Below are 22,427 nucleotides of genomic sequence, written 5' to 3' on the forward strand. Positions count from 1 at the left end.
AAGAACGTTAAATGTTTGTTAGTGCTTATAACTTTGTTGCCCAATTCACAAGTCATTGTGAGATCCACCTGTTTGGTAGACGTTTCAAAACCTTTCTGAATTTTTTTATCTCCAAATGAAGTTAAATATGTTTCCTTAAGCATCCATGCTTTAAAACCACGTCAACATCGCCGTAATTAGTTTCATGTGCACATGAACACGTGATATACAGCTATAACTCGCAGGCAGGTGCTGCTAGAAGCAAAACAACCTCACTCAATATTTTCTGGTAATTACAGATGATGGAAAGTTTGATGTGCGGGCAGAATGATTACAACGCAAAAGAGAACATGACTTTGAGATTGTGACTTAGGTAGCCAGGCTGTTCTCTGTACTTTGAACGCTGCCTAAAAATTGGGCTGTTCAGTTTTTAGAGATTTTCAACACTCATGAAGTGAACCCCTGCATTTTTCAAATCCCACAAACGAGGAATTCGGACACGAGGGTTTATGTGTCCACCGATTTAAACCGAACATCCAAACAAATTTTCGTGTCTTATTTTTTTTTTGTCTTGAAGTTGTAACGAAATTGTATTTTCTAGAGACGACAAATTTCTTGCCATGTGTATGCTGTGCGATACTACGCCCTTACGAAATTGTCACGAGCCAAGTCAACTAAACCAATTTTTTCAGGTTGCTGCCGACGAAGTTCAACTAAATCCTCCCAGTGAGTACTTATTTATTTGTAATCAGGAAAAAAAGCGCAAGAATGATTAAGAAGATATACGCGTTGACATTGATACGACCTTAAATTAATGCTGGGGATTTCGTACTTTGCGAAGAAAATAGCGACTCGCCACAACTCAGCTTAAGATGTGGCATCTATATCATAAGTCAACAAGTTTTTCAAGGAAAAAAAAATAATTAACCTTATTTAGCCTGTATTTTTTCCCAAAGACATACGTTCCTATTAAAGTTCTGAATACATTGCACCGAAAGCAAGAGTATCCAGAGTTACTCAAGCGCCATTTTACTACCCCAGGTGGAATCTGCCGGCTAGGTTCAAAACCGTGACGGTGCCTCTAGCAAAAGACAGTGTGTTACGTATGCCTGTTTTTGCACTTACCTCACTCGGATTTGTCAGATGAGTCAATTTCTCGTTTATGGTTGCCTGCGAAACGGTTTAACACTGCAGAGATGGCCGTTTCGATTGATGTCCCTGCATAGATGCAGTCGCACGACTGTTCCTCCTTGCAAACAACATTAAACAATGTGTTATTTCCTAAGTGAAGTCAGAAACGGTGACACGATGGCAAGTTTTGTCAGATTGCCACATTTGGCGTACTGAACGATGTCACTGTCAAAGTCTGCTCACTGTCAAATTCTGCGATTTTGTCGACTCTGATTGGCCCACAGGGCTGCTACGGCTTCTGTGATTGGCCTGAAATGCCGCCATTAAGGAATTTGACAATACGGCAGAATTTGACGGGGATAGCACACCAGCTCAAGACTTCTCTCTACTTAGTGTCCTGTTTGGATTCATAAGCTCAGACTCACTGCGTCGCACACCCACAGCCACTTGCAGGCTATGAGAGTTCAGATACGCGGCATTATCGTCATTTCAATAATTACAACAGCGAAATGCATACGTAACCGCACAGGCGTGCACTACTAGGTGGGGGAAGGGGGGGGGGCGAGCCTCACCGACCCCCCCCCCCGTGTTGGTGGGGCTTAGAAGGAAAAGAAGCTTCGCAATTAATGCAAACATGAAAATGACGAGATGACATGCTTCCTACCCCAGCCTGTCTTTGGTCCCCGGCTTCCCGGGGGCAAAAATGAGACGCAAACAGCTCCCTGAATGCAACAGTAGTGGTCCTGGGCCACCGTTATCGTCAAAAACTTGCATGGCCATAACCTTTGTCTTAAAACACCGGCGGAACAGGTCAGTCTGAGTAAACGTATGCATGAGCCGACTTGGCGCCACCTTCGGGTGATTGGCTGGGAGGCCCATTCCCTGCCTCCTCATGGGAAGGCGTGTGCATTACCGCCTATCAGGTCACTGCTCCGTTCATTTCAGATTGCGGGAAGCCTGACGTCCTAAACTATATTGTTAATGGGAAACCAGCCGAAGAATACCAGTTTCCGTGGATGGTGAGAAAAAAAAACTACATTTTTGTTCCTTCATTCGTTATACACGTAAGCCTGGTGACATTTCACTTTTGTTTAGGTTCACCTGCATATGCATCTTCCTGGCGATCCAAGTATTTACGTATGTGGCGGAACCATCATAACGAAGCTTCACGTGCTGACAGCGGCGCACTGTTTCGAAGCGTGAGTGAACGCAGTACTCGTAGTACGAAATATAAACTTCGTGGTGAGTGTGTCATATGGTGCTTTGCTGATCGCAATTGAGCCCTATCTAGATTAAAGTTCTCAACAGTGATTGGCTCTAACTTCTACAGCTCGCGTAAAGAGGCCAGTAACGATCGGGTCGGACCCAATGATGAACAGAAGTGCCCGTGTGACACCGGTATTGCTTATGTGTCTCAGAATCTTTCGCACCCGTTTCCTTGCTTCGCGTTGTTTGCGAGTGCAACTTCTTTTTTTTGCTAATGGTGTCCCCCTGACAGCCATGCCAACGAATAGGCACTATGTGGTTAGCACAACGCAAACTGAAGGAAAGCAGGGTTTTATTTTACACGCTAAAGTCACTATATATTCTATAATTACAAAATCTCTATATGAGGAACGATGCATTGAGGGACTCCATTTCAATTTTGACTAGATCACTTTGATCATTGTGCATCTAAATTTAAGTACACGGGTGTTCTCGCATTCCGCAAATCGAAATGTGGCCTTTTCGGCCAGGAGCCGAAGCAGCGTCTTTAAACTTATCAGTAAAAACCCGAACTGTGTGGTACAATGTATATATGTATGTATGTATGTATGTATGTATGTATGTATGTATGTATGTATGTATGTATGTATGTATGTATGTATGTATGTATGTATGTATGTATGTATGTATGTATGTATGTATGTATGTATGTATGTATGTATGTATGAAGAAACTCAACCAATGTTTCCTGCTTTGACTGGGGGAAAATTCACTGTTCAAGCAAGTTTCTATTGTTCATCCATCTCTTTACCAACAGACTCTGCAAATTTATACTCATTAATCTGGTTAACCGAACTATACTGGACATAGGTACCTTCTTTTCTTCCGAAATGGACTGCGAAGAATTATCCTGATCACTGAGGTCGTGCGAAATGACATGTGCAACTTGAAGAACGACCAACTTTTAAGCAATAAAGCGCTTCATTCGGCTAACATGAAAGCTGTGTGTCAAACAACTTCAACGTCTCCGCCGGTCCACACACCTCAATATCGAGGTACCTTAACTACTGAGACATGGTCAAAGCTGCATCAACAAATAAGTGGACTGATTGCTTAGATGGGCTATCGCATCTGTAGTGGGTCGTTGCGAAAACGTACTGATTCCGACAATCGACTTAACCTCACGGCAAGTCTAATGGAAAAAAAAACGTACGCGGTTGCGCTGAAAGTGAAAGCCGTAGGAAGTGGAGAGCAGTGATTCACCTCTCCTTCAGGAACGCTCGCGTTCACAGGCAAGCAAGCGCTGGCGTTCCAAACTTGCAGCCTGCTCGGCATTCATAACGGGAAGGAACGCCTTTATTTCTGATGCAGTAGCGCCCACTTCACTCCTCCATACCCTCCTCCTCACCAGGACATCTCTCCTCCTCACGCTTACTTCTCTTTTTCGCTCCATTTCTAAATTATACTACACACGGCTACGCTATGCTTTACGGTCCCCCTCCTCCGTTTCATCCTCCTCACCCTCACTTCCTTTCCCGCCCTCCTTTTTATGCTGTACTACACACGGCTATGCTTTTCTGTACTCTCCGCTCCTCCTTTGACTCTTCCTCACAGTCGCTTCCCTTCCCTCCTTGCTGCCTTCCTCTTCACCCTCACACCTCTCCTCCTCATCCTCAATACATGGCTATGCTATACATGGTTTTGCATGCGTTGCACCAAGAGGAAATGAGACGACGACGACAGCATATGACAGCCACAGCCCCTAAAGTGTTCCGCACCTAATAGACAGTATATATGCTTTCGCTGGCACTTGACACTTGGGACACAGAGCCCACGGGCCTAAGGTTAAGCAAAAACAGTATTTGTCTGCCCTTGAGTTGATAGTTGCGAACTTTTTTTGCCTAAAAAACCGATGTTTCAGTGCTGGATGATTGGATGTGCTATTTGTTGCATTTCTCACTGCAGGGATGGTCAGGAAATAATCAGCATAGACGTACTCTACGGAAATATTGACTGGCGTAGAGCCAAAACGGTAAGAGGCGTGAAGAAGCTGGGACACGCAGACTACAGCTCCTTCACAAACCGTAACGACATTGGGGTCGTAAAGGTACGTCACTGTCTACTACGCAAGGCTTGCCACATATTAAGGCTTGCCGTGGATGAAATTAATACCAAAGACTCCTCTATTGATTGCTGCAAATTTTTGGCGTAAACCACGCTAGCCTTTATTAATGTACGGAAGTGTTTGGCCATGGGGCTTAATATCCCAAAGCGATTCAGGCTGTGAGTCGCCGTAGTGTGAGGCTCCGGATAATTTCGACCATGTGGGGTTCTTTAACCTGCGCCGACATCGCACAGTAAAGCCTCAACGGAAAAAAATTAGCACAAGTGAACCGTGGCCGGAGCCGCAAAATTGCGACAGGCGGCGCTGTTGTCCATGATCACGCCGATAGCGAGATTGCCAAGCACATTCCACTTCCCAAAGCACGGGTGCCCGGCGGACCATCAGAAAACAGCCCATATTGCTGTAGGCCCATCCGAAAGCCCGTATCTTAAAGAAACGCTTGCTCAATACTTATCGCCAGATGTGGCTATGCACACGATATCTTTTTTGTTTTGCTTTTTTCGCTCAAGTTGCGAGCAACCGTATCTTTATCGCAGTTGCCCAGAAAAAGCTGCTTGTTGGAGTGCTTTCCGCCGGCCACCCCTGCTTTGGAAAATGGAATGTGCCTGGGACTCTCGATATCGGCGCCCTCGGAAAAAACGCTGCGCCGCGTGTCTCAATCTTGCCGCTCCGGCAACCGGTCACTTCTGCCGATCTTTTTCCGTTGATACTGTACATGGAACTATAGCGTTTCGCCTCCATCGAAATGCGACCGCCGCGGTAATGGCTCGTTCACACTGAGCATTCCGGCGACCGGAGAGCCGCAGAATCCGGTTCGGCGGCGGCGAGTTTCGCCGAATCGCCCCTCTCCGCGCCGATCGCTCCCGGACCGATTTTTGCGGCAACCGCCGCCGGATCCGCTCGCCGTGGAACTTGAAAAAATGGCGGCCAAGTCCGACACGCTCGTCACGTCGCAGTCGAAAAACATCCACATAGCGGAATTGCTAATCGAAATGGTGCGGAACTACCTCGCCCTTTGCGACAAACGCCACCCGAAGCACAAGGACAGTTTACTGAAGGACGACTTGTGGAATAAAATTGGCAACGAGCTTGGATTGACTGGTATGTACGAGTACTGCTGACTATGTTGCTTTGTTTCTTATGTAGCGATCACCAGTTTGAGCATTGCGATGTAGCTGCCTTGCACGCCCTAGTCGCAAAGAGCGTTGAAACGAGCATGGTCGTTTATAGCAGCGCTGAAGACCCGCAAAAGTGCATGGCGTAGTTGCGAGCCGCGACCAAGGAGGCCGCGACATCATGACAACATCCGGGCCACTGCGAATCCATCCCGCGCTCCCCCGTGGTTGATGGTTCACTCGACAGATGGCGCAATGTTGCTATCCGGCGGCGCGGTGCGCGTGCAGTGCGAACGACACTGTGTTTCGGCGACAGGAGCATTCCGGTCGCTGTGTACGGCGGATTTCCCAGTGTGAACGAGCCATAAGGATCGAGCCCGCGTCTTTCGAGTCATCATTTGAGCACCGGAAGGAATGGGTTACCACGGAGGCCTGGAGAAGGGTTTGAATGCGTTGCATCCCCTTCAACGAACCTGAGTACTTTTAGTGAAGTCATCGAGAAACACCTCGTCTTTCAGCTGTCGTGTTGAGTCCAGCGAACAAGTTGGGAAGACCAAGGGCAGTCCTACATGTATAGAGGCGTAATCATAACGCGTGGTTCATTCATTTGTAGTCAACCCCTGTTAAAGACAAGGGCCTGGAATTCTGTGGTGTATATATAGCACAAGCTGATCAATTCACGGTTGACTGCCCATGGCCTAAATTCTTTCAAAGTAACCTCAATCTCCATTTTATCTCAGCAATTATTAGATTGTAGCTCCTCTGCATATTTGAACAGAAGGCCGGCGCACTATGATCAACAAGCCTTTTATTGACAAATGGATTGACTAATGAGTTTGTCATTGATGACAACAGGAACATGTGTGCAAGCCAGGATTGTCTGACCTTGCGGTACAGTGAAATAGTTATTTGTCCGTGGGCTGTGCATTTCCGGAAATTTATATCACGAATAAAGGTTTCACTCAAGCACAGTTAGCTTACCGAATGCTATGTCTTATGTTTCAGCGCAAGGAAACACGAAGACGAAAAGAAGACACGAGGACAAAAAGGAAAACACGAGGACACAGCGCTACTAACAACTGAGGTTGATCGCACACGGTAACACAATAAATACCAATGTACAAAGAAAGACGGAAAGGGTGTCAGAATCAGCTTCGCACCACGTATCGCTTTATGGCAACAGCACCATCACTACCAAGACAAAAACACCATCTCAGTTGTAAATCTGAGTTGTTAGTAGCGCTGTGTCCTCGTGTCTTTTTTTATTTTCGTGTTTTCTTGCGCTGAAACATTGGATATGCATTCCCAATTGACCCAGCAGCCGGCTTCATTGAATGCTATGTGCCATCGGCGCATATCGGCAAGGATATATATTCATCTGCTCTAGGTCCATAGTTTGCTAAGTCTATAGAGAAAGGTGTAGTGCTTATAGCTTAAGCACCAATTAGGGAGCCTACATGGCCTTAATTAGGCTGGCTTCCGATTAATGACTCTCAAATCGTTTTAGTGTTTACTCCCACCCCACGCTCTCCCCCCCCCCCACGCTCTCCCCCCCCCCCCAAAGACTCCTTTGGGTAACTTCTATCTATTGCTAAGACGACTTTGACGGCGAAAACCTTCACGCGTTGACTTCATTTCGATTTCTATTTCTCCTCACCCTTGACGTGTGCCATACCGTTATTAGCTATATGAATATTATTAGTGTTTATCAGTTCTTATTACTCTTCTCCATCGATGTACTCTTGTCTTTATACTTATTTATATATATCCACGCCAATCGATATGCTGATGATGATGGTGATGTTTATTGCGCGTTTCCATTTCTTGCCTCACATGAAGTGAAGTGAAGTTTTTATTTTCCTTTCAAACAAAGGAGGAAGCTAGGGCTAAAGGCTGAATGCCTTTCAAAGGTCTTGGGTTCCTTGTACAGGTTGACTTCGGTTAACACAAAAACATAACTGAAAATATAACACAATAAATGCATAAAAAAGCTGCATTTGCAAGCTGAGCGACAGCACATGGCTTCGACATGTGCTGTCGAAGCCAACGGACGGTAACATTCCGCTTCTCATGAGGCATTAAAGTCTTTTACGTTATTTACTTGTGACTCATTGTGCCAAACGGTGCTCTTGAATCCATCCGATATAGTAGATACACAACGGAAACCAGTGAGAATTAAGTCCTTTTTCTAGGAATTATTTCTAACCGTGCTTATCACCATGAAATTCCCCGCCAGGGTGGTCTAGTGGTTATGGCACTCGACTGCTCACCCGAAGGTCGCGGGATCGAATCCCGGCCTAGGCGGCTGCATTTTCAATGGAGGCGAATATGTTTAGGGCCCGTGTACTTAGACTTAGGTGCACTTTAAAAAACCCCAGGTGGTCGAAATTGCCGGCGCCCTCCACTACGGCGTCCCTCGTAATCATATCGTGATTTTGGCACGTTAATCCCCAAATATTATTATATCACCATGAAATTATCTTTGTCAAGTGGAGTGCAATTTTGACAACCATAATTCAGCGAAATACGCAAATCCCCCTCCCACCCTTTTGACGCGAATCCTCCACCCCTCACCCGATGCTTTCTTGTTTACTGATTGTTTCCTCTCTCTTTTTGACTCACCCAGTTCGTCACACCGGCCCTTCACTCTCCCCTACTCCCACCCTCGCCTTCGTAGTTGCCCTTTGCTCCTCTTTTATTTTGGCTGAAGGTGAGGGCACGCGCTAAGGTAGGCAGTTGCAGCCTTGAAGAAAAAAAGTGCTCTTGATGAAACGTCATTCCAGCAACATACCCTGATTGCGAATTTCATTTCGATAGCAATTATATATGGACACTCTCGGCGGGTTCTTGCCGTCGCTGTCGCCGTAGCCGTCACCGTCATGTCCGGAATATAGTCGAAATTGATCGCATCCCCCATCCATCGTATTTTCTACTGTGGGTAAAGGCGCTCGAGCGGGGGCGACGAACGCAGCTGAGAGCACAGATCAAACGAGCCAGTCAATCACCGTCGCTCGGAGGGCGTGTGCGATAACATCACCCGCTCGGGAGGCCTGCCGTCGAAGCAGAGAGGAAACGCCCCGCCTGTCTTGAACGAGCATGAAAAGACGCGAGAAAGGCGGGGGGGGGGGGTGTCGTTTGAGCAGCAACTTTGGACTTTTGATTCTAAGCGTGCGGTCGCGATGGCTGGCGTGTGCGCTATCTCGGCAGCCATCAATGGGCTGCTCGTATACCCTTCTACGTGCAGCGCTCTCAACGCGAAGAGGCTGTGCGGAAAGAGCATCTCTCCCTGGAGCGGCCGTATTCTCTTACACCAGCGTTTTGTAGAGTTACGCGAGATCGGATCGAAAATAGTTAGCTGCCAGCCACATTTCGTATAACATTACAATTTGTTGCTATCGCATTCATAGCTTCGCCCTTGCGGCGAAACTGAATTTTTTCATCGCTTTCCTTAATAAATTCTTTCTGGGATTTTTTTGTAAATTTTCTAACGCCGGTTTCTGCAGGTGGAGCAACCGTTCACAATGGATAAGAGTGTCAGGCCAATATGTCTTCTCCTGAATCCCGCGAACATCATCAGCATCGAGGCCTTGGTCGCAGGATGGGGACGCCAGTACGAAGGTACTTGCCGAAAACCTAGCGCGACTTGTCCTAATCGCAAGAATTTTCGTGGGTCATCTTGCGTCAGCATGAAATACAAAGAAAGGCTGTTGCAGCAGAAGCCTAAGTCTTCTTTACTTCAGCTTTTACCGTTTAGGTCCCTTCTGAAGAACGGGCAGGTGTTGTGTAGGGCGTTTTGTATTGTTCCTCGCTTGTTCTGCGCTTCAGCGCTGTTTTGTGCTGATATGGGACCTAGCCACGCATCTCAGATATTCACTTCGGTGCTCCGTATTGTTATGGGTAATCTCACAAGTTTCCGGCCTTACATCTAAAACTCGCATAAATTAGATGCGAAGTATCTTAAGGCGGAGCTCAATCCTGTGGTGGTGGTGTGCGACGTGACCACCCTTACTGCGCATGCGCATACCCCCTCCACACACCTCCTCTCCACTCACCCTCTCCCCTCCCCATCTCCCCTTCCCCTCTCCACTTTCCCTCTCCCGTACCCCTCTCCCCTCCCCCTTTCCACTCTTCCTCTGAAACGCGGGCTAGACATGCCGAAATTCTCTCCTACGCAACGCCGCGATGAGCTCGAGCGCATGCGCGTCCCCTCCCCTTCTCCCTCCTCTCCTACGCTGCCCCCGTCTCGCCCGCCTGTCGACCGCGTTCCCCGCTCGCCCTGTGAGAATTAACGGCCAGGCTAGATGGAAGATACGACGCGCGTAGGGTCCCTCTTCGCGTTCCACGACGCGAGGTCGGTAGCATGCCCAACGAACGCCAACGGAACGCGATCGCGCAAGTGCTCCGGCTTCGCATCGCCTCATGGTCCCCTTTAGCGGGAGATGGTGTAATTTTTTGAAACGGCCGCCTCAGACGCGTAGCACCATCTTTTAGGAGGGCTGCGTGTGTGTTTTACCTCGGTGCGTGTTTGCATGAATTCCATGATGCAGTAAACGAGAATAGAATAGGAGTTTTTGCACCATGGCATCTGCCTGCTTCTCGACAACGCTACAGTTCACAGGGCGACCGCTGCGAAGGCTGCAACGAAGGGCTGTGGCATTTAAGGGTGTCGACCACCCTCCACATAGCCTACACCTGGCGTCCAGTGACTGCTACTTCTTATCAAAGCTGACGAAACACCTTGGAGGCAAATTTTAACAGCAGAGCTGTTCTAGGGCTGATCCTGATGGCAGATGAGTATTTGCATGTCACGTTCCATTTCCCAGATGCACCCATCGATGGCATAACTGCGTCGGTCGCGGACGAAGTGGTATCCACACAGTGTAACCGGGAAGTGCGTCCCGCAAAAACCCGTTCCCACATGCACCCATAGATGGCGTAACTGCGTCTGCCGCAGACGACGCAGTAGACAGTGATAACAGAAGATCACAAGGGGAAGCACAAGAGAACCGTGAGCTTCGCTGCTTCTGTAGACATCACACCAGGTGGAACTAGGGTAAGTTTTTTTTTTAACACGAAGCTGTTTTATGCCGGGATCCACCATGACTTTACTTACGTATTTTCGTCACGGACATGACGCTGATAAAATGGACCCTAATGGATGAGAGAGAAAGAAAGCTGTACGGAGAAGTTCCCCCGCCGGGAATCGAGCCTACGACTCCTAGGCCGCGACTATTAGCGACCGGCGCTCTACCGACAAGGCTACCGAGGCAGACGCACGGCATTCCACAAACACGCCGTATATCTCTCACATATTCTCTCTTGCACGGTGCCTTCTGTTGGCGGGGCTTCGCGGGGTGGAGCGGTGCCGCCGTCTGTGAGCGGCGAAGCGAAGTAATGCGGCATGTCACTTACTAGCGCCGATAGAGAACGATGCGGCAACGACGCAGTTAAAGCGTGGCCTCCGAGATTGCGCGCCGGCCAGTTTTCTGCCGACGCGCACTCTCGGAGGCCACGATTAAAGCGTCTCAATACCTGCGAAAAATACTGGCCGCGCTAGCATCGAGGAGTCGCCCTAGACGCAGTTACGTTCTTTGCCTTTCGCGTCGTGTTAGCGCGTGACGGCTCATCGTAGGAACAGTGCAGCTTCCACGTGCACCGCCGCCGACTGCTTCCAGTGCGATAGCACCTACTGATAAAACTGCTGCAATAAGCGCTGCAGAAAGGCAAAGGTGACGACGGGAGAATGACGTGCCTTAGTCGAGCGAGACAGAGTCCAGCGCGACTTGTAACGCCTGCCCGCGTTCGCGGCTCAATCTATGAATCTCTGCCTCCCGTGTTGCTGAAGCGCAGTGTTGTAGTGTATGCATGAGCACAGGCGTAGCTTACCCTATTACTTGGGAGCGCGCACCGCGCCGTTTCTCTTCTTAATTGACGACGCTTTGATGAAGCGCATATCGAGTACCAGTGTTTATTATGTGCTTGTTGATGTCATCTTTGCGGGGGATTCACAATACGCTGTGTCAAGGTGTATGTTAAAAACGTGAGCTACCGCAATGGTTAAATCATGATCATGGGCGTTAGTCGTCGTGATGGAGATATGCCACTAGGCGTCAACATGGGTGCATCTTCGTCAAACGGTGCTATAGCTGCCAAGTACCAATAGGCATTTTACAAGCTCTAATACATACAAGCTCTCTACACAGTGAGCACTACTTTAGTGAAGACACGTTTCACTTTTGTGTTTTACCGATTCCTATGACGGAGGGATCAGCCATGTTTTTTGCTCTTGATGATCAAGTGAAAAACGCCGTCAAGGACATTTTGAAGGCGAAAGACTAGACGATTTTTTGAAGGGCATACAAATGTCAAGTTGGAGTTGTGAAAATGCGTTGATGTGAAGGAAGAGTATGTTTAAGTGACGTTGTTTCATTGCTTTCACCCTTAAAAACTGGTCAGGCTGGCAACTTCCGGAATTACCTGTAGCTGCAGCTAGTACGCTTAGAGAATGCCAATATATCATCTTTTAATTAAATATATTTTCTCTCTAAAGCTCTCTAAAGTGATGCTGGGCCTCGACTATCTTAACATTTGAGTATGTTCTTTCTACAACTTTACAATCAGCTAAGGCGATTTAACTACAAGTTGCTAAGATATAAAAACAAAAAAGCATTATGTATTTTATGACCGCCATGCATGGCAGATAGCAGCTAAAGTGTTCCGCTGCTAAGCTTGGGATGCATTTTCAATTCCCAGCCACGCAGGAGGCATATCAATGTGAGTGAAGTGCATATGCATCCGTGCACTTAGATTTGAGAAATCGAAATTGTCAAAAGTAATACAGCCTTTCCCGCTACGACGTGCCTCATATTCATAACGGGGTTTCGGCACGTCTAACCCAAGGAGGTTTAAAAAAAAATTGGTCTAACCCCAGAACACTTTTTAGGAGCGAAGATCCTTAGGCCCTCACCCCGCCGTCGCTGTTGAAGCTCCCTTCTCTTAAGCATCGCTTTAAGTTGCAGTGGCCGGTGATTTAAGAGGAAATGTTTAGGCCTTGAGCGGTTTGGTTCAAGCGCACCAGGCATTAGAGGTTAAAAGAAATAAGCTCTGTGTACAACTGGTTATTATGGTCGTCTTCATTTCACGACCTTTATCATGACAAACACCATTCTAGCGCACTTAAGGCGCTTTGTCGAAGGTAGTAGCAGACGGGCTCCCCACCCGGCGCCGGCGCAAAAAGACAATGAAAAGCTGCGCGCGCCAAACGCGCACGGCATTCCCACGCCGGCGCATGACCGCTCGCACCACTCTCCAACCTGTCTCCCTCTCCCTGCGCTGTGTGCCGCATGATCACTCGCTCAGTAGTTCCCGCCACTAAGCGCAGCAGACCCCATCCACTGCCCACCCTACCGCCTTCATGAAAGCCAGCAGCGAGATCTGGCTCATAGTCGTTTGCATCCCATTTCGCAGGAGCTTCGCTCATCGGTTGTCTTCGTACACGGAACAGCTGCTAGTTTTTTTAATAGAACAGCCTTTTCAACTTGAGCGTGTACTTTGTTTGCGAGCAGCCAAACTGTTTATATGCTTAGCTATCGTCGTTAGAGAGCACAAACGAATTGTATCAAATTAGAACGATTTCCGCTTCGCAGGGGACAAGACGCAAACGCACTACCTCCGTTACACGTCAGTAAGAGTTCTGCCACACGAATACTGTGAAAGGGTGTACCCTCTCGAGTACCACGAGGCTTTGAACTACTGTGCGTATCAAAAGGGCACGGACACCTGTCAGGTATGCAGCACCATCTATCTATCTATCTATCTATCTATCTATCTATCTATCTATCTATCTATCTATCTATCTATCTATCTATCTATCTATCTATCTATCTATCTATCTATCTATCTATCTATCTATCTATCTATCTATCTATCTATCTATCTATCTATCTATACATACATACCACAGCTACAATGGGGCTACTTGCAGGAGTGACAATATCGTAAATCAACTGCCGACGAAAACAATCGCATAATGAATGGCTATTAGCGAACCTCTCCAGGTTTAGAAGTTCCAGTATTTGATCGCTGACGCAAACGTTTGTGCGTATTCACATATGTTCTAAGTAGAAAAGTCAAGAGGTTTACTTTGTGAAAGCTACGAGGGCCGAAATGGATCGGCAAGCCTGATACGTTTGTACTAAGCCTAGGCAGTATCACGATAATCCTTTATCGCGATAGTATCTTAGAGACCCATTTCAGTATCTATACTTCTATATCGAGATATATTTGCAAAATGTATTTGTATCTCAGAAGTGAAATACTTTTACGATGTATTGATTATATCGCGATAGAATACAGGGCATGAGTACCTCGTTACATTTTGTCGGAAATGAGCTGACGTGTTTCCAAGGGGGAAGGAAGACTTTTTGCCCTAATCCAAGCGAAGCCGCTTTGCCGGTCTGTGACACAGTGAGGGCTGTGAAGGGTTCCCCACGCGTACACAATGGCCCATTTGTCAAAGTGCCCGGAGACGATGACGGCAGATTTGCGGAAGCAATATTGCCATCTACTGCCGATGAAAGTCGCTGTCTCTCAAGGTAGGTGCCGCACTCCATATTTTTTGGGAGCGACAAGCCGTTTCGGAAGTTCGCGAGTATTCAATGCGCTGAAACACCAATCACAACATTATCCTGACCTAATAACTGCTTCAGCGGAGCATCAGCATCCCCGAAGAAAAAAAAAATTCCACTATTTGTATTCGTGTAACTTTATTCCGGGATACTTTTTCCTTATGCTTGCAAAAGTATCTCCGCAATATCCCGTTACCTCAAGGACAAATGCATGTCAGGATCCGTATGTTAGGCTTCCAGCGCATCTATTTCAATATCTGTATTCAGAATACTTTTTCGAGTATCTCTGCCCAGCCCCGGTTTGTACGAAGATGTACGGCGTGACGGGTAAATTAGAGAGCGCAGAAACTTTCAACATGTGGATGAAAGGGTAAGACAAGGACTGCATTCACGTTAAGAAGTTGGGCGTTGTATATTAGCCTTTGACACATATCCAATTCAATATCAGCGTAATAGTCATTAAGTTAGATGCGTACTAAAGAACCCAGGTGTTCTGTGAAACACTGGACTATAAGGAACTCCAGGTGGTCAGAATTAATCCGGAATCCCCCTCCTTCCCAACGACTTGTGCCTTCACCCATATTGTGATTGTGACATGTAAAATATCACAATTTACTGCAAAAAATTGTGAGTCATATGTCCATTTGTGAAGGTGGACGACCAATGCAGCTGTTTAGCACACGACACACAGGTGACGCATAATTTAGTACCGTTACCGATTACGCACCCTGCAACTAAATTCGAAATGCCTGCCCACAATGTCCCTTTTTGGTTTTAGCCTATGCTGCTTTAAACTTTTCCACTTGGGGAACACTGTACTTGCGTCCTTTTGCCGCTTTCTCAGTTTCGTGGCATGTGCAGTCTTGTCTGGCTTGCCGCATGCGTTTGGCGTTTCGCGCGCCGATTTTTATTGGTGTCTGCCGCTCGTGTGTGTGTTATGTTCTTCTTTTTAAGTGGACTGGTGGTGAGTGGTGGCGTTTACGCAATGTATGTGGCGCATACGCTTTAACAGTGGAGCTTCTTAAGCCGGGCGTAATGTGTCTGCTGAAACCGAAAACTATCATCATCATGAACCGGCACGCTTTCTCTTCCGGAGCGCGGTAGGCGCACCAGAGTAAGCTAGCCAGAGATCGAGCGCTAGGACGCTACCCAACGCTTCCATAGACGTTCCAGGTAAGCTAGACAGAGACGGAGCCCTAGGGCGCTCAACAACGGTTCCATAGAAGTTCCAGAACGCGGTGCGCGTTCCAGAGATAAGCTAGCCAGCCACGGAGTGCTAGGACACTCGCCAATGCAAGCCAGAGTTGAAGCTTAGATTTGCTTGTGGGCAAATACTGGGATGAAGCTTGTATAAGGAGGGTTAACGAGGGATAAATAATGTCTATCTTTATATAGCATAACCATTCAAATATGAACTTTAAAGCTTCATATGACTTGCTCAACTTAGCAAAACTTGATATAGCATAACCTAGAGAAACTATAACAAAACTATAGCAACACCTTAACCAAACCATCGAATAACAGAAAATACATCTCCGCTGCGCCATAGCGTTGCCTAAGTCCAGTCCAGCCTAAGTCCAATCCTAAGTCCAGTATTGCGCTCTTAAGCAAATCCGTAGCTGCCCTTGTACGGTTTGTTGACACTATGTAATCTAACATTGCTGACAAAAAGCACTTGCACCTGTTACTGCAAATATGTTCTGCGGAAAGCCGCAAATGGTGCAATGGTTAAGAAAGAGAAATTGGCAACCACCCGTTGATTTGCAATATTATGTGTCCTAATGAGAACTGATGTGCAATAGTATGTGTCCATGTGCTTTGAGTTCTCGATAAGTTCGCCCTCGCACTACTATAGCTAGCTAGCTGATGAGCTTAATTGGTACAGCGACCGCCCAGGAAAGGTGTGGCCACCGGGTTCCATCCCCGGACCAGGAGGAATGTTGCGGCAAATAAGCTTTCTTTCTGATAAATCCGCATGGATTTCCTTGTGGCTTCGTGCTACAAATGGGCGGTTGTCAATTTTCCTTTCTTAACTAATTTCGCTTAATGTTGCCACACCGATTCCTGCCAGCATTGAAGCCAGCATTTTTCGTTGCGACACGTAAAGTGGGCAATCACAAAATATATGTGCTGTTGTTTCACACATTTGGCAGCGTTCACAGTTCGAGCTGTCCGCACGGCCAACGAGCTACGCAGCTAGTGAAAGCAACGCCCAGGTGAATCCGGTGTAACACTAGCATAGTTCGGCAAACTCATGAGCCGACTCACTCTGACTCAGATCGAGCCGTGAGTCGGAGTCAGAGTGAGTCTGGGTTAGTAATATCTTGGTGAGTTGGAGTACGAGTGAGTCCAGTTGAGAAACATTTTAGTGAGTCTGAGTCCGAGAGAGCCCTAAGAGCAAAATATATTTCTTGAGTCAGTTTGAGGAGTGACCTCCACATTTTTTGCCTACTTATGATCTAATCTACTCAACTTCAGCATAACTATCAGCCTTATGCCGGCTCACGTTTATACTCATTTCTACTAACACATACTACAAACCGCTAGCGTCCATACGCCAGCTCAAGATCTATTGCTCAGATGCAAGAGTTACGAAGGGAGAGGGGAGGAGTTGTCTTGACCTCCGCTTGCAAACTCTTTCACGGATAGTTATTCATAAAAAATATCTCGTGTAAGTGCTCTCTTTCGACAAAAATTTCCTCACTGGGTTGCAACCACTGATAATTCGTATTTAAGAGCACGAAATCAAAAGATTCCAAGTACAGCACCAATTATACGAGATACTGGGGTTAAAAAGCATTGACACCATGATCGGAAAGACTGATTATACGCTAACGGACTCATGACTCGATACACTAAGACTACCTCAGACTGAGATCTAGCCGTGAGTGTGAGTCTGGGTGAGTCCGGGGAAATAATATCTTGGTGAGTTGGAGTCCCAGTGAGTCCGGTCGAGAAAATCTTCAGTGAGTCTGACTCCGAGTGAACCCGGTTCAGGAAAATTTTGGTGAGTCCGACTGAGCCCTAAGCGCAAAATATATTTCTTGAGTGAGTCTGAATGAGCTCCACATTTTTGGCCCGTCTATCAACCCTAGTCGTGTACAGGTTCGATGTAATTAAGGTCAACAGGATAAGTTTTGACATCTTGAAAACACGCGCAGGGTGATTCTGGAGGGCCGCTATTCGCCAAGAGCACGAGCGGTACGTACGTCCAAGTTGGAGTAGTTTCTCACGGAATCGGCTGCGCCCAAGAAGGTGCGCCTGGAGTCTACGCACGGGTGGACGCATACGCTCCGTGGCTGACAAAGGCTGTGGCCTCCGACGAAGGCTACAGTGACCTTTCCGTGGCGCCTCTGCAGGAGAGCATACCGAATCCAGAGGGCAACACGTCGCCTCTGTTCGTCCCACTTTCTTGGCCGTAACTTTCGAAATAAATTTGGTTCACAAATCAGGCTGTCTGGCGGATTTGATGCCCTTAGGGTGAACTTAAATATTTAAAGCGAAAGCCTTAGATGCCTCATCAAACGCGAAAATTTACCATCGGCGACGTCAACGTCCCATCGCATCGGCGTCAACACGTGTGATGCAAAAAATCACCACCATGTCATGACGTCACCTAATGACGTCATCGTGATGTCACAGATGTCCGACATTTCTGTAGTCATTATGACGTCATCTGGATGTCAATTCACGTGGCGTCACATCAAGAAATCACATGTTATCGTCGCTCGCTCAAAGGTGGGCCAATCGCGGAGCCAGTGCAAAACCAGGTGAGTTGAAAAAAAGCTTCCACTGCACCCTATCCTGGAGGCGGTGCTAAACTACGTTGGGTGCCGTAAGCTTTCGGAAGGGGGTGGTGGAGGATCAGTATATCGACTGAGAAAAAAAAGATGGCTTTCGCCTTTGAGTTGTCTTAGGCGAATTCTTAAGGGACCCTGTGAGTTTTGCAGTTAAATGGGGTCGTTAGTCCATGCTATGTCTGTCGTATTCATGTTCTACGTTCTTAACCCTTTCAGACGTCACCTATGAAGAACTGTCTGTACATGCGTGAAATTGATACAACGTTATTTCAAGGCGCTCGATATTCTATTGCAACAAGGTAATGTCATAATGCGTTAATTCGTGTGCATTAGAGTAATTCATTCTAATTCGATTGTAATTAAATTTTTATGTGTTGTGAAGTCATTCATGCTCCGTTTTTACGTTTTTTGAATCAAATCTTACTCCAGAAATACAGCGCAACTTCCTTTTCGGGTATGTTTGTTTGGAGCAACGAAAAATTATACTTTTGACATGGCCCGCGGGAAGGGGTACGTCGAACGACTCGTCGTACAGTGTAGTGCCTTCAACAATTGGATCATATACAACAGTGGTTTAATGAAGTTAAATGAGGAAAATTTATTATGCAGGAGGTTTATTTCATCCAAAGATCAATGTATCTGTTCTCTCTTAGCCCCTTGTCGTTACAAATGGCAAAAACAAGTGGTGAAGACAATTGTGCACATAGCGTGTCACAGGGTTAAACACTGTTTCAAGGCGGAAGCCTCAGGTGCCTCATCAAACGCGATAAGTGATTGTTCGGAGGCGTCGGCGTCAACGCGAGAGATGCAAAAAAAACGTCGTAATGTGGTGACATCACCATATGACATCATCGTGACTTCACAGGTCACTAGAAGTGTGACACTATCATGACGTTCCTGTGACATCACAGAACATGACGTCGCATGATGACGCCGTGGCATGACACCATCACTTGGCCAAACGTGAGGCGCTCCCGGAGGCACTGCGAAACCACGGGATGTGCAGAAAGCTTCCAATGCCTCCGATCCCTGAGGCAGTGCAAGGCCACGTTGGGTGCTGAAAGCTTTCGGGGTGGGGGGATCAATACAATCGGCTAAGGAAATCAAGAGCTCGACGAAACCTTGTCTGGTCGGGAACAATCATGGTCAAAAGTCAGAGGACGCCGACCAAAAACACTCAAAAATAACAAAGACGTTTCGGCTACCGTACGGGGGCCTTGTTCACAAATGAAGCAATTGCTTCATATCACAAATGCCCGATTTCACAAATGCCTTCATTCCACATTGCGCCGATACATTCTTGCTGGGTGGGCTGCTTCCTCCATTCTGTCTGGCTGGCATTCCCGGAAGACCAACCCTGCAATTGCCACTGAAAACACCAGCAGCTAGAAAAAGAGAGTCACTCACGAAGATGAGAAAATAAACGCATTCTTGTCTTACGGTGCCATAGCCTTATACTAGCAAATCTTTCTAACTGCAGACCGCGAATATACGTAATAGCCTTACTAGAGTTTGAGATTTACCATGTCTCAGGTTCTCTCTTTACGTGTGCCTCGATGTGTGTAATCACGCAAAATAAGCCTTCCCATAGGAAGCCTCCTGTTTCTCATGTGTGCCTGGGACAGGTGCGGTGAAAGAACGTCGGAAAAGTAAAGAGCTTTACTGCAGGGGCCCCAAAGTGGCTTACGTACATACATCAGCCTTTGCGATTCTTTGCATTCCCGTTCGGTGCGGGTGGAAGTAGAAGATTACGTACATAAGACACCTGAGGTCCCCGGCACTAAACCTCTCTAGTAATTCTGATGGAGCCGATGTTTCAACAAGAGGACTAGTCTTCGTCAGGGAAGCATCTGCTTTTCTTAGCAGCGTTTTTTTGTGCGCCTAGCTCCCTCTTCCCCAGCCTCAACGACTGCTCAAGAGGAGAAAGGTTACTCGACGAGGAGAATAAGCTTGTGAGAAGAAATGGCTAACGAAATATTGTCTCTTGTTCACGGCCTGACGGGGGCGTCCGGAACATATACTAACAGCACCTTCACCACATGTCACATAATTGTGAAGGTGAAGCAACTCCGGTAGGTAACGATGAGACACTTTATTGGGCGAACTTGTGTCCAGAAAGCAAAAAGCGGCACTCAGTGCAACGATAGCCCGGTGCACAATCCACGGTCGTCGGTAATCTGATGGTCGTCGAGACACTTCGTCTTGATCGATAGTGCCGTTATCGCAGGTGCTCACGTAAGCTCCCGAACAAAATTGAACAGTCGCCACCGGCGTGCAATTTTACAGAACAGCCTGAAACACTCGCGAAGCTTCCCAAACATTGCAGCGCGGCTTGCGCCTAGCGGTGCTAACAGTTTTTGTGGGTGAAACCCGCTCACATCAAAATAAAGAAAGGTGCGTGGCAACATGCAGTCATAAAATATAGGCTTTTCTACAGCAAATTCTACCTTGTCCTTTCACAGGTTTTCGAATGACTACCGTGGGAGGCCTATTCTTTGTCGCGTATGCACTTTCAACACATATATTTGTGCAAAATGCTTGGCTTTGAATTTTGCGTGGCGTCAATGTCGGGTATACTAATGTACTTTATGCTCTCGTCCACAAGCAGGCAATTGCAATTTCAGGTTGGTAAAGGATAATTATCGCGCTAACTTAAATCGTAAAGCGCCGCACCACGAACGGGAAAGATGTAAACTTCATTCCAACCTACAACAAGCTAATTTCTTGTACCGTCTTTTTTTTCATTTGAACAAAATTTAATTAGGCAGCGCAGTCGGCTTCAACAACACCCTTTCTGCCTTCATTGCCAACCCGTTCGTGTGGTTCCAACTAAAAAAAAGTTAAGTCCCTCGGATCCACTTATTAATAAGTCAACTTACACAGTAAGTCATAATAGTGAACTACAAAAGGGTATCATGCTGCGCTAGTTTGGTCAGCGCAGAAAGTGTGAAAAAAAAAAACGCTGAGTACAGAGACAAGGTATGAAAAGCCAAACATAAGCGATGTGTCCACTCGATGCTTGCGTGTTGGTGTCTTACATATATCTCACTTTTTTGTGCAGCTAGCTCGCCTGCCATACGAATAGAATGCTCGTGGAACATATTATAATGGCTGAGCTTCAGGAGTCCGTATTGAGATGTTAGGATGCACGGCACATATTGTTATTCAGGTGCACTCAGTTGTTCCTAATGTGCTCATAATACAATGTTCTGGACATGCGTAGTGCCCATTGTGGTACTCCTAAGCATTTTGAGCAATGCGTCGCGAATAGTTCCTATAAAAACTTGGTATTTAATACTTATTTATTACTGTAGTGACGATGTCAATTAATGCTACCTGAAGGAAGTGGTAGTCGTCTTACCTTCGGGCTTCGAAATGTAACCCTTCCCAGTAAAACTTAATTAGAGCACGCTTCCTAAAAATTACTGCTAGCAGCCTGTATATATTGCTCTCAGACTTATCGTAGCCAGAAACTTAACAATGGCGTCGACATCCTGCGGCGTCGGCGTGAACACGCGTGATGCAAAAATCATCCTGATCTGATGACGTCATCTTATGACGCCATTGATCGCCAAGTTTTTAACGTCATCATGATGTCACTATGACGTCATTCACCGTGATGTCAAATTATGACGTCATCCTAAGACACCGCCGCTTGGTCAAAAGTGGCCCGGTCACGGAGCCACTGCAAAACCATGTGAATTGCAGAAAGCTTGCAGTGCCTCCGATTCTGGAGGCAGTGCAAAACCACGTTAGGTCCAGAATGCTTTCGGTGGGGGACGGAGGAGGATCAATTGATCGAGTGAGGAAAAAAAGAAGATGGCTTTGGCCTTGGAGTTTTGTTAGGCGAATGTATAAGGGACCCTGTGATTTTTTTTCCACACAATACATACCTGGTTTCTATCAACTACAGCGGCCGATAAATCCATTCTCTGCTTTCGATTTCCTATCGGTAGCCACCGAATGTTTATTTTGTCGGCAAAAACATTAGTTAACATTAGTCGGCAAAAATATAGGGCAACAATCCGGTAGCATGTCTGTTGATGAGCTATACAATCTACATACACGTGCAATATGATTCCTTCACAGTACTTCAGCATAATCTTTCTCAGTAAGTTCCATTAACACAGATAGCCAAATACGCATGCAGGACTTGAAATTATAGAACTGAATTTTTGTTCATGGCGTGTCACCCACAAGCCACGACATGTTGGTCATGTGATAGGGATGCCCGTACTTGAAACGCCCATACCCAAAGTACCGTTTTCGAATGATACCACTGTCTGCAAATTGTCCTAGCACAGAATTATCGTGAACCTTTCCTATATGACATCTCTTTACTTCAATTTCGATTCCAATGAACAGCATTTAGCGAATGAACTTCGCTAGATTACGGACTGAATAGAAATTTAAGGAATGTTTGAAATGAAAACGCAAACCAAGA

The 22,427-nt window shown here is 46.7% G+C and overlaps 1 protein-coding gene across 1 annotated transcript in view; it reads left to right on the forward strand.

The window, feature by feature from the left end:
• Positions 1 to 2,058: 2,058 nt before the first annotated feature.
• The window catches only part of LOC119403116 (venom protease-like), a 31,544-nt gene continuing 11,175 nt past the window's right edge, over positions 2,059 to 22,427 (forward strand). Inside the window, exons 1-6 of the mRNA XM_049418181.1 lie at positions 2,059 to 2,129; positions 2,206 to 2,309; positions 4,282 to 4,423; positions 9,060 to 9,174; positions 13,203 to 13,342; positions 17,345 to 17,580. Of these exons, the coding sequence (XP_049274138.1) occupies positions 2,127 to 2,129; positions 2,206 to 2,309; positions 4,282 to 4,423; positions 9,060 to 9,174; positions 13,203 to 13,342; positions 17,345 to 17,580 (740 nt within the window). The 5' untranslated portion in view covers positions 2,059 to 2,126. The remainder of the gene's footprint in view (positions 2,130 to 2,205; positions 2,310 to 4,281; positions 4,424 to 9,059; positions 9,175 to 13,202; positions 13,343 to 17,344; positions 17,581 to 22,427) is intronic.

The sequence above is a fragment of the Rhipicephalus sanguineus genome, chromosome 8 (assembly GCF_013339695.2).
Source record: "Rhipicephalus sanguineus isolate Rsan-2018 chromosome 8, BIME_Rsan_1.4, whole genome shotgun sequence".
NCBI classification, from domain to species: Eukaryota; Metazoa; Arthropoda; class Arachnida; order Ixodida; family Ixodidae; genus Rhipicephalus; species Rhipicephalus sanguineus.